The sequence below is a fragment of the Pleurodeles waltl genome, chromosome 6 (assembly GCF_031143425.1).
Source record: "Pleurodeles waltl isolate 20211129_DDA chromosome 6, aPleWal1.hap1.20221129, whole genome shotgun sequence".
NCBI classification, from domain to species: Eukaryota; Metazoa; Chordata; class Amphibia; order Caudata; family Salamandridae; genus Pleurodeles; species Pleurodeles waltl.
Genome location: NC_090445.1, coordinates 366,708,534 through 366,723,066, shown reverse-complemented (window position 1 = coordinate 366,723,066; position 14,533 = coordinate 366,708,534). Strand labels below are relative to the sequence as shown.

The window sequence follows — 14,533 nt, the reverse complement described above, 5'->3', positions numbered from 1 at the left end:
CGAAGCCACAGGAGCCGATACCGGCACCAAGCCCACGTTTCCCAGGGGAAGAAAGGGCATAAAGGGTGCCGGTCGAAGTGGAGCCGGAGCACCCATGTTGAAGGCCAAAGGGCCTGAAGGACCAGCCGGTCCACCGCCTGGAGCCATCTGTTGGAAGATGGAAAACATTGCATTCAGAAATGTGGTACTATCAGCTCCAGGGGCCGGGAAAGCCGGGTACTGAGGTGCCTGGTTAGAAGGCGACATCGAAGCCGGTCTCGACGTCTGCATAGATGGAGAAAAAAACCTGAGGCTGCGGAACCTCGAACACTGAAGGAGGATGAACCGATGACATGGGTGAAGTCGGTGAAGCCGGAGAAGGTAACGGCGTTGTCGGCAGGGGAGAGACAGTGGGATTGACTTCCCAAGTCTTCCGACGTCGAGTTGATGGTGACCTCGATCGAGACCTCTCCCTACTCGACCAGCGCCAGGAGTCCAGATGACGCCGTTGAGACTTCGGTGACGACGACTTTCGGTGACGTCTCTTCTCCTTTTTCGATTTCGCAAGAAAAAGTTTGGCCTCATGTTCTTTCAAGGCCTTAGGATGTTGACAAGAATCGCACTTATCAACATCGTGGTCGGAACTAAGACACCACAAACAGTCAGAATGTGGGTCGGTTACCGACATCTTGCCACCACACTCACGGCAGGGCTTGAATCTTGACTTTCTTTGCGACATTGTAATGTCTCAAAGTAAAAATAGCCAAAAACCACACTGTAACTGTCGATACAGCAACAGTAGCTCCCTCGAAGATAACCGTTTCGAATTCCATGGAAAAAAGGGAACGGACGTTGGCGAGGACCTCTTATTGCCTGTATGACGTCAGACGGCGTCGTGTGGGCAATTGTGACGTCCTCGTCGACGTGCAGAGGCTAGGAAGAAGATTTCCGTTGAATGCTGGCGCAATGGGAGTATTCATTAGGTGAGGAATCCACAGGTAGTTGTATCCATCAGAATCTAGGATTTAAGCCCCCCCGTGAATTTAGCTCATCAGATTCCTGGCAACCTCAAGACAAGAAGAAAGAAGGACTGCTAAGCTGACCACTCAGCAGTGAATACTGCAGATGACAACTGACTTGGCCCCAGTCCTACTGGCCTTTCTGCAGCTTCAGACGCCCTGGTACAAAAAGGCGACAGATCCTGCAGCACCAGCAACCTCTTCAAACCCCCAGGTGACTGCCTGCCCACCAGAGGACTAAACTCCCAAGGACAGCAGCCCTTTCCACAAGAAACTCCAAGGACTACAGAACCACCATAAATCCGCGAGTCCTGCCCACTCTGCACCAGACACCCACAGCCTGTGTTCCCAGGCAATTTTGACCTTGTGTCCACCCTGGCTCAACCCCTCTAGGCCAACACAACGATGCCTGCAGACTAAATCCTGAGGACCCCCCTGGCTGCGAGAGAACTGGCTGAGGATATCCGACGCCCAAAGTTATGCCTGCACCCGCAGCCCCCTCGTCTTGGGGAATCCGACTGACGGTCCAGCAACAGTCAGTAGGCGGCCCTCCTTGTCTAGCTTGTGGTTTCCTGGAACATACTCCCTGGACCCAGCTTGCAGCATCTTTGTGACCCCGAGTGTCGTCTATTGAAAAGCACTGTGAGTCCGATGCTTTGTTTGCACCCTGCACCTGGCCGCCCTTTTGCCACTGATGGTGTGTGCTTGGTGCTGACCCGTGGCCTCTGGTGCTCACCTAAACCCCACAAGGTCTGCCCTCTGAAGTCGCTGGTACCTATTCTAAATCTAACTTCAACTATGACCTCTGCACCTAGCTGGCCCCTTGGTGCTGGTGGTGTAACTTTGGGGGTCATCCTGAACTCCGACCAGTCGACATCCTAAATCCTGGAGACTGGAACTAAGTCGAGTACTCACCTCAAAACTGCACAAACACTTCTTTCCCCACTAGGACTGTTCTGAAAATTGCACTGTCCACTTTTAAAAGTTAAAACGGTTACTTGTCTGTAAACTGTTTTATTTGCCAAATCTGAACAATATGCCTGATACCTAACTGCAAATGTACTTAGCTGCAATAAGATCCTTTTGGTTCTAGAAATAAAGTAAAAAATATATATTTTTCCAATATATTTTTTGGGCCTGGAGTTAGTCATTGAGAGTGTGCCTCATTTCTTGACTGTGTGTGTACAACAAATGCTTTGCACTACCCTCTGATAAGCCTAACTGCTCGACCACACTACCACAAAAGAGTGCATTTGTATTTTCTACTTTACTATCTGTTAAGCCTCTGGGGACCCCCTAGACTCTATTCACACTATGTCACATTTTGATAAAGTATATACAGAGCCAGCTTCCTACAAGTACGTTCCACTTTCTAATATACAGCATTTCGCCTTAGGGCCGTGAGGCCTACCTTAGGGGTGACATATATATTAAAGAAAGAGGACTGTTTGCCATTTCCTTGCATGACAGTCGAGTTAGCAGCTTAAATCTACCCTTCCAGTGTGCAGTGGCACACTGGGAGCCATGTTTTACCTTGTCCCACACAGGGTGGCAACAACATGTACTGCAGTCCCTCAGGGGACACTCTAATATACAGGCCCTGGGTACACCGTACACCATGTACTAGTGACAAACACATAAAATTAGGCTATGTCATCTAGGTATGAGACAATTAAACACACACCATTTTAAGGGTCAGAGAACATGCACCAAGTCCTGATTAGAAGGCTCAGAGCATTTCAGACTCATTGCACCAGTACCTAATGGTCAACATGGCGGCAAAAAGTGGGGGTTAAACTGCAAAACGTCTGTTTCCTTACAAGTATTTCCTCCTCCTCCTCTGGTTCTGGCATAGTCTTCAGCTCCATTTCCTGTTTTTCGACCTCTAAAGGGTTCTCCTTTGAGGGCTGGCGGTGAATTCTATAAGCCTTCATGGAGATGTCAAACTAGTTCCTCCTCCTTCTCAAGTGGAAGGAAGCTGGTGTGGTGCTGTGTGTGAGCTGCAACACACAAACAACCTTCATCAGTTCAACTTGACTGGACCTGCAAATCTTGACCACAGAGCCTGAGAAAATGGGAACAAGATGCTCTTCCAAATTATAGGAGAAGTATTTGAATATTTTCATACAGCAGATCTCTGGTCAGCTTTGGCAATCCGTCCTGGACACCCAAGTAGGATAAATACTCGCTCCCAAAAACCACTATTGTGAAATTGTCTGAGGCCTAATTACCAGTTCAGAAAAGGGCATCTCACAAGAAGTAGAATGTTTGCAGGATTGCTATATTCCCTTCAGACTGGACTAAAGTGGGAATTCTGAAAGCAGGCTTGCTGCAGGCCTGAGGAGAGACGGAGCTTACCTGCTTGAGTAAGGAGCAGATTATAATTTATTTCCAGGAACCACTGAACTAATCGCAAGAGTTCCACATGAGTGGAGAATTCACATAGTAAATGTGTCAAGAGACAGTGGTCACCCAGGAGCCACACGATCCACCACAGTTAACCATGTCTGGACAATGAAGCCCAATAAACTAATGAAGACTAATACACTACACCACCTGGACCATGGAGCTCCAATTCTGTCCATATTGTAGAAGATGGAGATTCCATCATGCCCTCCCTGCTCATACCTCTAGGCTGCCAGCCTACTCCCTCCCTAGTCCTAGCAGGCAGTTTGCCATCACACTCAGTGTTGCCTCAGTTTTCGTTAGCTGGAGGATGCTTTCCAGATTCTGGAACTGTTTGAATTATCTTTTTAGCCAATAGATTTCAAAAGATGACAACTCTTTAAATTAACAGTTGAGACTAACCGCAAGGCCAAGTCCAAATGTTAATGGATATGTCAGACACCTTAGTGGGTGCCTTGACCACTAACAAATGTCAACCCAGATATTTTGACAAAGTAAGTTAAGTTAAAAAACGGATGGCTACCACATAGAAGCTACAGAAACATTTGGAGCTGGGGTTGTATCTTGGTTGAATATACTAACACCTGATGGTTTTCGTTATTGATTGATGTTTTAAATGTTCTATTTATCAACCAGTGAAAAGTTACTTTCTTCTCTGAAGGTGAAGCAATGACTGGACATTACAATTATCTGTTATTTACTATATGATAACGCATGCGATCGTCCAACTCCTACTATCTCAGAGAAAAAATATCAATTTCATAGTTGCCTAGAGAGAGTAACGAGCCACAAGGGAGAAACATATATTTTCGGAAAGCATTCGTGTTGTGGCTGTGGGGCATAGTGATCACGTACTAGTGCCTTGACAAAAACAAAGCTAAGACAAACAGTGTTTTGGAAGCCAACAAGCAATATTGAACCCTACCCAACACTGTGCTGTTAAATAGAAAAATAAAACAATCTGCAACATGAAGCAAAACACTTAAATACTAGACTACAATCTATATGACACACAAACCAATTAGTCTCCCAGAAGAATAAAATATACACATAAAGAAACATGCAATTTGTTGATTTTCTTTTTTATTTGAGGGATTTCAAGAATATTTATTACAAAAAACACCTGACCTTTTCACATATCTCTTCCCAAATCCCCACGCACAGCTAAAGTAAATATCCAAAACAGAAGCTTGACTCCGTTCAGACTTCCTCCAATAACAGTCACATTCAACCCCCTCCGCCCACATCAATTTGTGGACTGAAAACCTGTCATTGCACTCCCCCCACCCCCCAAAAAATAACCCTTGCCTGCAAAGTGCAGACAGTATTACTACACAGTACATAATACATATTTATATAAATATAACCTTCCCGACCCCATGGAATCTTTGAGGATGAGGGCGAAAGGGAGTCAGGTTAGTAGAGGTCACAAGCGAAAAGTGAAGGAGACGAAGACAAAAGTCAGGGGTGGTGTCCAAGGTGTGTGTGTGTGTGTTTGGGGGGTGGGGGGGGGGGGGGCGGTCTGGGGGTGAGTACAAATGAAGGGAAATCCTGTCTGGGCAAGGGGAAGAGGTGATGCAGTACACAATTTACAATCACACTCTTGTCCCCTCAACCAGTGTAAATCACAAATCAATTAGTTTATTGTTAAGTGGCATCAGTTTGGGGACACAGTTGGGGTTGCTGGGAGAACAATGGGAGCTCTCTTCCCTACGAGTCTCAAGGTTACCAAATCAGAAAAGTAAAACATGGGCTTTACAGAATTTGGAGTGTGGAGTTGGGGGACGTGGTGGAAACAATTTGTCAGCTCTACTAAGAGCAACACAACTAAACAAGCAAGACATTATCTGAAGAGGAAAATCATTCAACTGCAGGCATTAGTGGTTTTAACAGATATTCTTCAGTTCCGTCAGTTTGCTGGGAAAGGAAAGTTTGCTCAATCAACAAAGCAGAAGGGAATTCATTTATTTTTAGAGATGGAAGTTACTGCTCTAGATGTGGCCACGCCATGCGAGAGCTCAACTCAGCCAGGATGCAGTGGTACAGGAACTTCTTTATTGCACACATATATGTGATTTACATTTTTGCTTTAAACATTTAGGACAGACAACACATTGGGAGGCCACTCTTTAAGCAAACTACTTTGGGGAAGGTGTAAGTAATGTTACCTCAACGAAAAGCTTTATAGAATTTCAGAAAATCAAATGGGATCACATTAAGATAAGAACTAAACCAGTAGGGGAGTCAATTCCAGATCAAGGTTATATGTAGGATAATCAGATTGGCAAGGAATCCAATAATTTAAAGGCCAGCAAGTTGAATAAAATTATGTCCTTCCATTGGAAGTGATAGATGCCATTCATGGGCTGTCAGCATTATCCCACATGCTCAAATGCTTTACTAGCCTGACGGAAGGGGTTACAATTAATGATCAAAGACAGCTACCCAACACAAATATGCACAGAGAAACTCATGGTTGATGAACAAAGTTAGCATAACAGATGTAGCTAATCTTCCAAACAAGAACAAAGGGCAAAGATCTGATACACAGTACCATAACACAAGAGGTGTACTATACAAAATGGTCAGACACTAGGATGGAAAAGCAGATTCACAAAAATAGGAGGAGATACTCTGACCAAACGTAATGAAGCTACTGCAAAAGGGGCATCACAGCATGACTGGGTGTTGCAAGAACCCTGTTTTACCATAAGGCCCAATTAGGCTTGTCAATGTGTGTACCCACTTCTATTAATGGCATTATGTTAGCATTTGGCACAAAGTGGCAATTTTCGCTCTCTGAACCCTGTTAGAATGACAAAGGTCATGAGTTATATATTAATGCCCTACCATGTACAAGATCCACCACTTCAAGGGAAGAGAATGTTGGACCCCTGCATGAACATCTCACTTCAAGGAAGAAGAGGGCTTCTTAGAAAAACACAAGGCTTGGTGTGGGACTTTCCTGAAAATGTTAGACATTTCAGATACAGTAAACATCACTCTGATAGTCTGAATTATCCATGGTTGCTCCAGTCTGTGGTCTAGATTGATGATTAATTTAAAGCTAATTTTCTGATCTGAACGTTTAACAGTTAAACCCATGTAAAGAATTAAAATAAAAAAAACACTTCTCATCAACCAGACATCTATGGTCTGTAAGGATATGGGTCTCATTTTCCTAATGTGGGTTCACCTGACAGTCTCTCAAGTTTTCACGATGAAAACTGCAGGAAAGGCTTTCATTAAACTTATCAAGAAAGCTTTAAAGCATTGCTGAACCAGTTGTGCATTAGGTTTTGAAAGTGGGACCAACACTACATTGTCTCTATCAACAGATTTAACAATTGTAATAATTAAGGGACAATGGAGAAATCTGACCTGACCAAAGAAAGTATTATGGGCACCCCAAATTCAAGTGGTTCTCTCAATCATCAGTCTCCCAAAACATTGTTTGCTTGGGTGTGACAAAATTTCTGTGGCAGGCTAACTCTTCTTGTTTTAATTATACCCACATCAAATGATGGACGTAGACAATGAAGGAAGTCTCACATACAGCTCTACCACAACCCCATGTGAAGGGAAAGGTAAAAATGTAACCTCTCAGTCTAGAGCTGGATAAAAAGGCAGGCATGATCCCGATTTACCCTCTTCTGCCTCCAATCATTGCCTTTCCCCATCAAAAAGGATAACCACCCCCAATTAAACTATGCTAAGGAGGCTTTAAGAATGAGAGCAAGTTAATGGCAGATTATGAAAAACCACTCCATAAAACCAATTTCTTGGATCCTCTTCAGTCTTGGAATCTCTTTAGTTTTAATCTGTACCATGGCATTTTTGCAGACTTCATATTTTCACGCAGTGAACATATTTTAAAGCATAACAGTTACCACCATTTAGAAAAAACCATGATCACAACTCTGCTCCTCGTTGCTGTATTTCAATAGATAATATCTGTGTGAGACGTCAAAGCTAGCATAATCCAGACAGATTCAAAACACAGGCTACTAATGAAAAACGGAATAAAGTGATTTAGCGTGCTGAGTTAGTAAATCTAAGTTATAAGAGGAACGTACGTTCTATTCTTCACATTGTCAGAGGGAGTGGAAGGAATAGAAAATTATACCCATACGTGTGAAGAATTGGCTTTATAACAACACCCGTACAAAACCATCCTTAATACAATACCAGAAATGGATGTCTCCAGGCTGGCTAAAACAAGGAGAGGAGTCATTCCATCAGCTTCTGCAACTAGTCTCAAACAAGTTAGCATAGAAGAAAATTCATCATTATTAACTGGCCCCATATTATAAAGGACAGACTTAACCAATCATGGTTTTACTTAAGAGGAGAAAAGCTATAGAACAATTATCAAAATGTCTATGGCTAGTGTAAAAAGCTAGGAATGTTGAGGGGTAGCGCTCATGCTAAGGGACCAGTTGGAAAGCATGCTTTTACAAGAGAAAGCAAAGTGCTTCTTGTTTCCGAATAGCAGGAATGTGAAGATCTAAAAAAAACATCCATATGGGTAGGCATTCTTTCATATTAACTGGCACTGTCTCATGTATAAAATCATTCTCCATTTTCTCTAGTTCGCTTGAAAGGAAATAAAACAAACCAAGGGATAAGTAGAGGTAAGAGTTTTATAACCTGCCATCTGAAGTGCCTCAGTTTACCATTTTTATTGACTCAGCATGTCCCAAAATAGTTGAACAAAAAAATCAGTGACCAATCTGTAAACACGCACATTAGAGACAACATGTAGGAGCAAAGGACTGTAAGCAGAACCTAGAAAGGAATTGGTAGTTATGTGGTAGAGTCTGACCGGAACCTCTGTCTTCAAACACTTTGTGGATATCTCGTTTTTTGGGGTTGTAAGATGTTGAGAGAGGGAGAACCCAGAGTTGCCCCACTCTAGGATCTCCATCCTGAAGCCACTGAAAGAATTTACCTTTTTCTGTGTCCTTGCGACCATAGAAAACGTTTTTTTTTTGTTATCCTCCATTTTCTTATGGGCCTATGGAAATTGTCTTTAGCCCACTAAGGAAAAGGTTCGGGTCCTCATCATCGTAATAAAAAAAGGAAACCGAGGAAAATCTCCCCTTCTTTCTGTCCGCCCAGTCACATTTGTGCAGCACATAATTTTGCGTCAGTTCTCATCAGTGTCACTAGAATCAGAGTTTGCTGGCATCATGGGATCATCAATGAGGGAGAAGTCTCTCTCTGAGCTATCATAATCCTGAGATAAGTCATCCACCTCTCCATCCTCCACCTCCTCTGCTTCCAACCCTCGTCTCCGCAGGTCGCCAGCTGGTGAATGATGGAGGTGTGGTTGGTGGTACGCTAAGCTGTTTAGTCCTGCTGGGTGCAGAAGCCCCAGATCTGCTGAGTCCAGGTGCCCACTGGCCCCACTTGCTCCACCATACTGCATGAATGGAAGACCTGAGCCGCTGCTCCCAGTGTGGTGCTGGTGGTCCAGCCTTCTGCTCATAACGGGTACAGGCATCAGGCCACGATTCTGGAAGTCATGCAGGGAAGCGTTGCCAGGACCAGCTAAAAGACGATCCATAGCTCCACAGACTGTACTGCTCATGCTACCTGCACTTCCTCCTCTTTGCATCAGTGCCACCATTTTGGCAAAATCGTGGCGTGGCCGTTTGCTCCTTTTCTTGCCATCCTCTTTCACCTTTGGTCCCGGGTGGAGGCGATCAAATATAGTCTCGGGGAGATGGCCCTGCATTAAACGAATAATAAATACAAAGATCAAAATGTAAAAATACATGCTCTCCGCATCAATGAAACAAGTTTTACTATAACAGTAATGACTTAATGGAAGCGAACTGGGTAGAGTATCTAATGACTACCAAGAGCAGTTCTTCTACCAGTCTTCAAGGCAAGCAACATTAAGTAATAACAATTTACTCATCACATCTGCTTCAGAAAGTCTTATTTTTTATTTTTAAACTATAAACCTGTTACACAAAGGAAGCAGGTTACTTACTGCCAACAAAAGTTTTGAGATTCAGTCTTTTACATCCACAGCTGTGCACTATTCTGCAATCTAGCGGGTGGATAAGTATATTATTTTAATGCTTTTTTTGGTGTTGATAACTCACTGACAGCTGTAAGCCCAGAATGCCCCTAAATCTTGTCTTCAGTTTCAGATGTATTTTTTTTTTTTTACCCCACCATTACCCTCCTCTCCCTAGGGAGGCAGGAGGGTCACACAAGAATCCAGACGAGCTACAATCTGCAAAAAAACAAACCCAAAACGTTACTTACCTGTAAAAATCTGTTTGTAGCCTGTATTTTTTGTTGGACCTCCTTGTTTGAACCTCAAGACGTTAAGCCATGGCTGGTATTTATACTGTGAGAAGCAGTATCCGTGACATCCAATGCGCAACCAATAGCCTTGTTGGAAATGAGAAATGCTCTTTCCCTTTAGCGACTAGATCTTCACACCTTCTGTGCATCTCAGGAAGGTGCTGCACTAGTGCCTCTAACTCCTTCCAGTGATATTTATTTATTCGTAGAAGACCTACCAAATAGGAGACTCAACTCTGTGGTTGCACCAGCCGCTGCACATTTGCCTACAGTGTTGTAGCATTTTGTCTCCTTAAGTGGGAGTATAGGCATCCCCTTTGTCTGGTCATAGGCCTGCTTCCCTTCAGAGGATAGTGTATGGTTCTAAACCAGACATGTTCGGTTCAGGACAATGGGAAAAGGTCCACAAATGGAAAGCCCCTATCTGAAGTAGACTGCCCTGTCACCTTGTGGTTTCAACACTTGACTATCAGGGTAGCGAAGGTAAGCAGGCACAGGCTTCTCAGGGAGGTAGGGTTCTCAAGTTCAGCACTCAACAATCAAACAATAGAGAAAATTACTCCAGTGCCCATGCCAGTGCTCATCTTTCCGAAAAAGAGGATATTTTTAACCACACAACCACCACACAATAAAATGAATTATACCAGTTAGTGTCCCCAAGTGTGATTCATCTTCATGACGCTCCATTCACCCCACTACTTTTCTACAAATGCTTTCCTGGCTGGCACCTATACGCTATTCCTCATTCTCTCATTGGCACAAGTGCAGAATCCAGCAGTGATCATCTCTAATGAATGTGGTACCAGCTGGGCAGCGGAAAGTTCCAGCACAGATTCAGTCAATGGTGGTCATGGCGTTTGAGGTCATTACAGTACTCTAGGTAGGTGAGGCTCCAACTGGGCATACAATGATCACAGTAGTTGCTGCTCGTCTCTGGGCCTCCGATTATTCAGCTGCAGTCTCGACTTGGCCAAAAATGATCACATATTTGCAGCCCAGACAGGGCCTCCAAATATTACAACATTTGCAGCCTCTGTACAGACCCCAAAAATTATGTAAGTGCAGCCCGACAGGCTCTCCCATGCATCACAGCAGTTGCGGCCCACATCAGAGTCTAAGATGATCACACAGTTACAGGACCAACTGGACATATCATGAGCAATAAGTTTCAGCCTCAACTGTGCTTCAGTTCACAACAGTTCCATTCCTCTCCAGGATCCAGGTTGAGAGACCACTGTGAAATCTAGAACTTGTAGCAAGACAGACCATCTCCGCAACATGGGATTCTCATTCAACATTGCCATTAACCACTCGAGTGGTGTGTGATCTGTCTGGACCACAAACCTAGCGACAAACAAACAAGTTACTTCGATTCAATAGAACACTTTGTGGCAGAGTCCATCTAACCGCAGATTTCTCACCTTCTGAATATTACCCCTGGCGTCAGACTACACCCAGAAAATCTTCAGCAGCACCTTTGTATGCCTGCAGATGGCACCAGTGACTCTATCAACAATGTTCTGTATCAGTTGCTTGCTGACACATCCGCACCAGCAGATGCGGAACCAAAATCAGATCAATCATAATCAGTATGCAGATCTCGAAGTTGGAATCTTATCAGATACGAGCCCAGTTCACACGGAGGCAAGAGGATCAGTGAGGAATCTGCAGTTAGCTAGTCTCTACCAGAAAGTGGGTTACTGAAGGAAAGTGACTTGTTTTTTAAATATCTTGAAAGAACAAAATTTATGTTGTGGATACTGCCTTGTGTGTGTGCCTCCAAGGGAGTGCACAGTTGCCCCATTTTCTTTAATAGGCAGTCTTACCCTTCACTTCAAAGAGGCGAGACCTGTTGAGGCATATGTTATGAACTCATCCACGTGTGGTGACAAAGCTCCATGCTAGTGCCGACTGCTCTGTCTAAGCAGTCTGTTGTGTTCAGTACTGAGCAGATGCACGTGGCCACATCCTGGCTATTCTGAATAGTCTATGCTATATTGGCTTTGAATTTCTGAGACTGCACGTAAAACTTCAGCAACTGAGTCACATATTGCTTGGGAGTATTATCCCATCAAGCAGCTGGTGCTGGCTGGCCTAAGGCGGACGCTAGCAGAGGAAAATAACATCTTCCCAGGTGCCTCCATGCTTTGACTCCCTGTCCGGCAAGGTCATAGAGAAGGAAATGGGGTACCTCAGCTGGTGGAGACCTGTACTACTAGGCTCGCCGTAGTGAGAAAACCAGTGTCTATGGTGATGAGCCACTTGTCTGCTGACAAGGTTTGACCCAAGAGCTCATGAGAGAGTAAAGTTAGGGTCTTGATAAATGGCAGGAGAGGATTGTCTGGAATGCAGGTCCACTGTTTGGGTGTTCACTTCGTCAGAAGGCAGTTGTAAGTCTAGGACTTTTGCTACTTATCTAATTAACATGATAAAAAAGCAGTCTTCTCTGCAAGGCTGTGGACTTGGAGGGTGGAGTATACTGATGGAGGGAAAACTAACCAGCCCTCTGGCTTCTTGTAGGGCCACCTAAAAATGGTCATCTTATTGGGAAGACAACTCATTCCAATCAGCATACCCATCATCCTTAAAAGCAGGCTGGCTCGGGTCAGAGTCTGACCCAAAGAAAAACTGGAGTACTGGAGGATGGCCTCTAGGTAAAGGTAATGTCTTGTTGGAGTCAGAATGAACACAGGTCGGGTGCTTAGAACTGAAATTGCACGTGGCTTCAGCCAGGACAGGTTTGGTGTCTGAGATGTCTACTGGGTAAGTAACATTTTCCTTCTGTTTGTGGCATGAAGTGCTGTGGATTCACATGTTTTGCCTAAGTCCACCATCTAGTGTTGGGCTTAGAGTGTTACAAGCGTTTTTTCTTTGAAGAATATTTTTGATTCATGAGATCGAGTGACTTCTCCTCTCAGTGATATTGGGCATGGGCATCGAGTCCTTTTGTTAGATTGTTTTCCCGCAGGCAGGTGAAGTAAATAGTGTGTATGTGTATATATGGAAAATGTCACTTACCCAGTGTACATCTGTTCGTGGCATGAGACGCTGCAGATTCACATGCTTTGCACATCCCGCCATCTAGTGTTGGGCTTGGAGTGTTACAAGTCTTTTTTCTTCAAAGAAGTCTTTTGAGTCACAAGATCGAGGGACTCCTCCCCTTTCGGCTCCATTGCGCATGGGCGTCGACTCCATCTTAGATTGTTTTCCCCGCAGAGGGTGAGGTAGGAGTTGTGTATTATAGTAATAGTGCCCATGCAATGGAGTAAACATGTATGTGCATAATGTAGTTTAAAGTGATATATTTACAAATTTACAAATGTTTAAGATCAACTTCGAAAGGCTCCCGGGGAGGCTGGTGGGCGCATGTGAATCTGCAGTGTCTCATGCCACTAACAGATGTACACTGGGTAAGTTACATTTTCCGTTTGATGGCATGTGTAGCTGCAGATACACATGCTTTGCATAGACTATTAAGCAGTTATCTCCCCAAAAGCGGTGGTTCAGCCTGTAGGAGTTGAAGTTGTTTAAAACAAAGTTCGTAGTACTGCTTGTCAAACTGTGGCTTGTGCTGTTAACACATCCACGCAGTAGTGCTTGGTAAACGTATGAGGCGTAGACCATGTGGCTGCCTTACATATTTCAGTCATTGGAATGTTTCCTAGAAAGGCCATGATAGCACCTTTCTTTCTAGTTAAGTGTGCCCTAGGTGTAATAGGCAGTTCTCTTTTTGCTTTGAGATAACAGGTTTGAATGCATTTAACTATCCATCTAGCAATGTCTTGTTTTGAAATTGGATTACCTGTATGAGGTTTTTGGAAAGCAACAAATAATTGTTTTGTTTTCCGAATTTGTTTTGCTCTGTCAATGTAGTACATTAACGCTCTTGATGTCTAATGTATGTAGTGCTCTCTCAGCTACTGAATCTGGCTGTGGGAAGAACACTGGTAGTTCTACTGTTTGATTCAAGTGGAACGGTGATATGACTTTTGGTAAAAATTTTGGATTTGTCCGTAGAACTACTTTATGCTTGTGTATTTGAATAAATGGTTCTTGTATGGTAAATGCTTAGATTTCACTGACTCTTCTTAGAGATGTGATGGCAATTAGAAATTCAACTTTCCATGTTAAATATTGCATTTCACATGAGTGCATGGGTTCAAATGGTGGCCCCATGAGTCGTGTTAAGACAATGTTGAGGTTCCACAAAGGAACTGGTGGTGTTCTTGGTGGTATCATTCTTTTTAGGCCTTCCATAAAGGCTTTTATGACTGGTATCCTAAACAGTGAAGTTGAGTGGGTAATTTGCAGGTAAGCTGAAATTGCGGTAAGATGTATCTTAATGGATGGAAAAGCTAGTTTTGACTTTTGCAAATGTAGCAAACAGCTTACGATGTCTGTAGCAGATGCATGTAAGGGTTGAATGTGATTATTATGGCAATAATAAACAAACCTTTTCCACTTATTTGCATAGCAATGTCTAGTGGTTGGTTTTCTAGCTTGTTTTATGACTTCCATACATTCCTGTGTAAGGTCTAAGTGTCCGAACTCTAAGACTTCAGGAGCCAAATTGCTAGATTCAGCGATGCTGGATTGGGGTGTCTGATCTGTTGATTGTGTTGAGTTAACAGATCTGGTCTGTTTGGTAGTTTGATATGAGGCACTACTGAGCGGTCTAGTAGTGTTGTGTACCAAGGTTGTCTTGCCCAAGTTGGTGCTATGAGTATGAGTTTGAGTTTGTTTTGACTCAACTTGTTTACTAGATATGGAAGGAGTGGGAGAGGGGGAAAAGCGTATGCAAATAT

At 43.7% G+C, this 14,533-nt stretch overlaps 1 protein-coding gene across 6 annotated transcripts in view; it reads right to left on the bottom strand.

Annotated features, from left to right (window-relative positions):
* Positions 1-4,470: 4,470 nt before the first annotated feature.
* Positions 4,471-14,533, bottom strand: part of CHD8 (chromodomain helicase DNA binding protein 8) — a 1,013,809-nt gene continuing 1,003,746 nt past the window's right edge. For all 6 annotated transcript variants that reach the window (XM_069238270.1, XM_069238269.1, XM_069238274.1 and 3 more), the window contains one exon: positions 4,471-9,138. In XM_069238270.1, the coding sequence (XP_069094371.1) occupies positions 8,554-9,138 (585 nt within the window). In that variant the 3' untranslated portion in view covers positions 4,471-8,553. The remainder of the gene's footprint in view (positions 9,139-14,533) is intronic.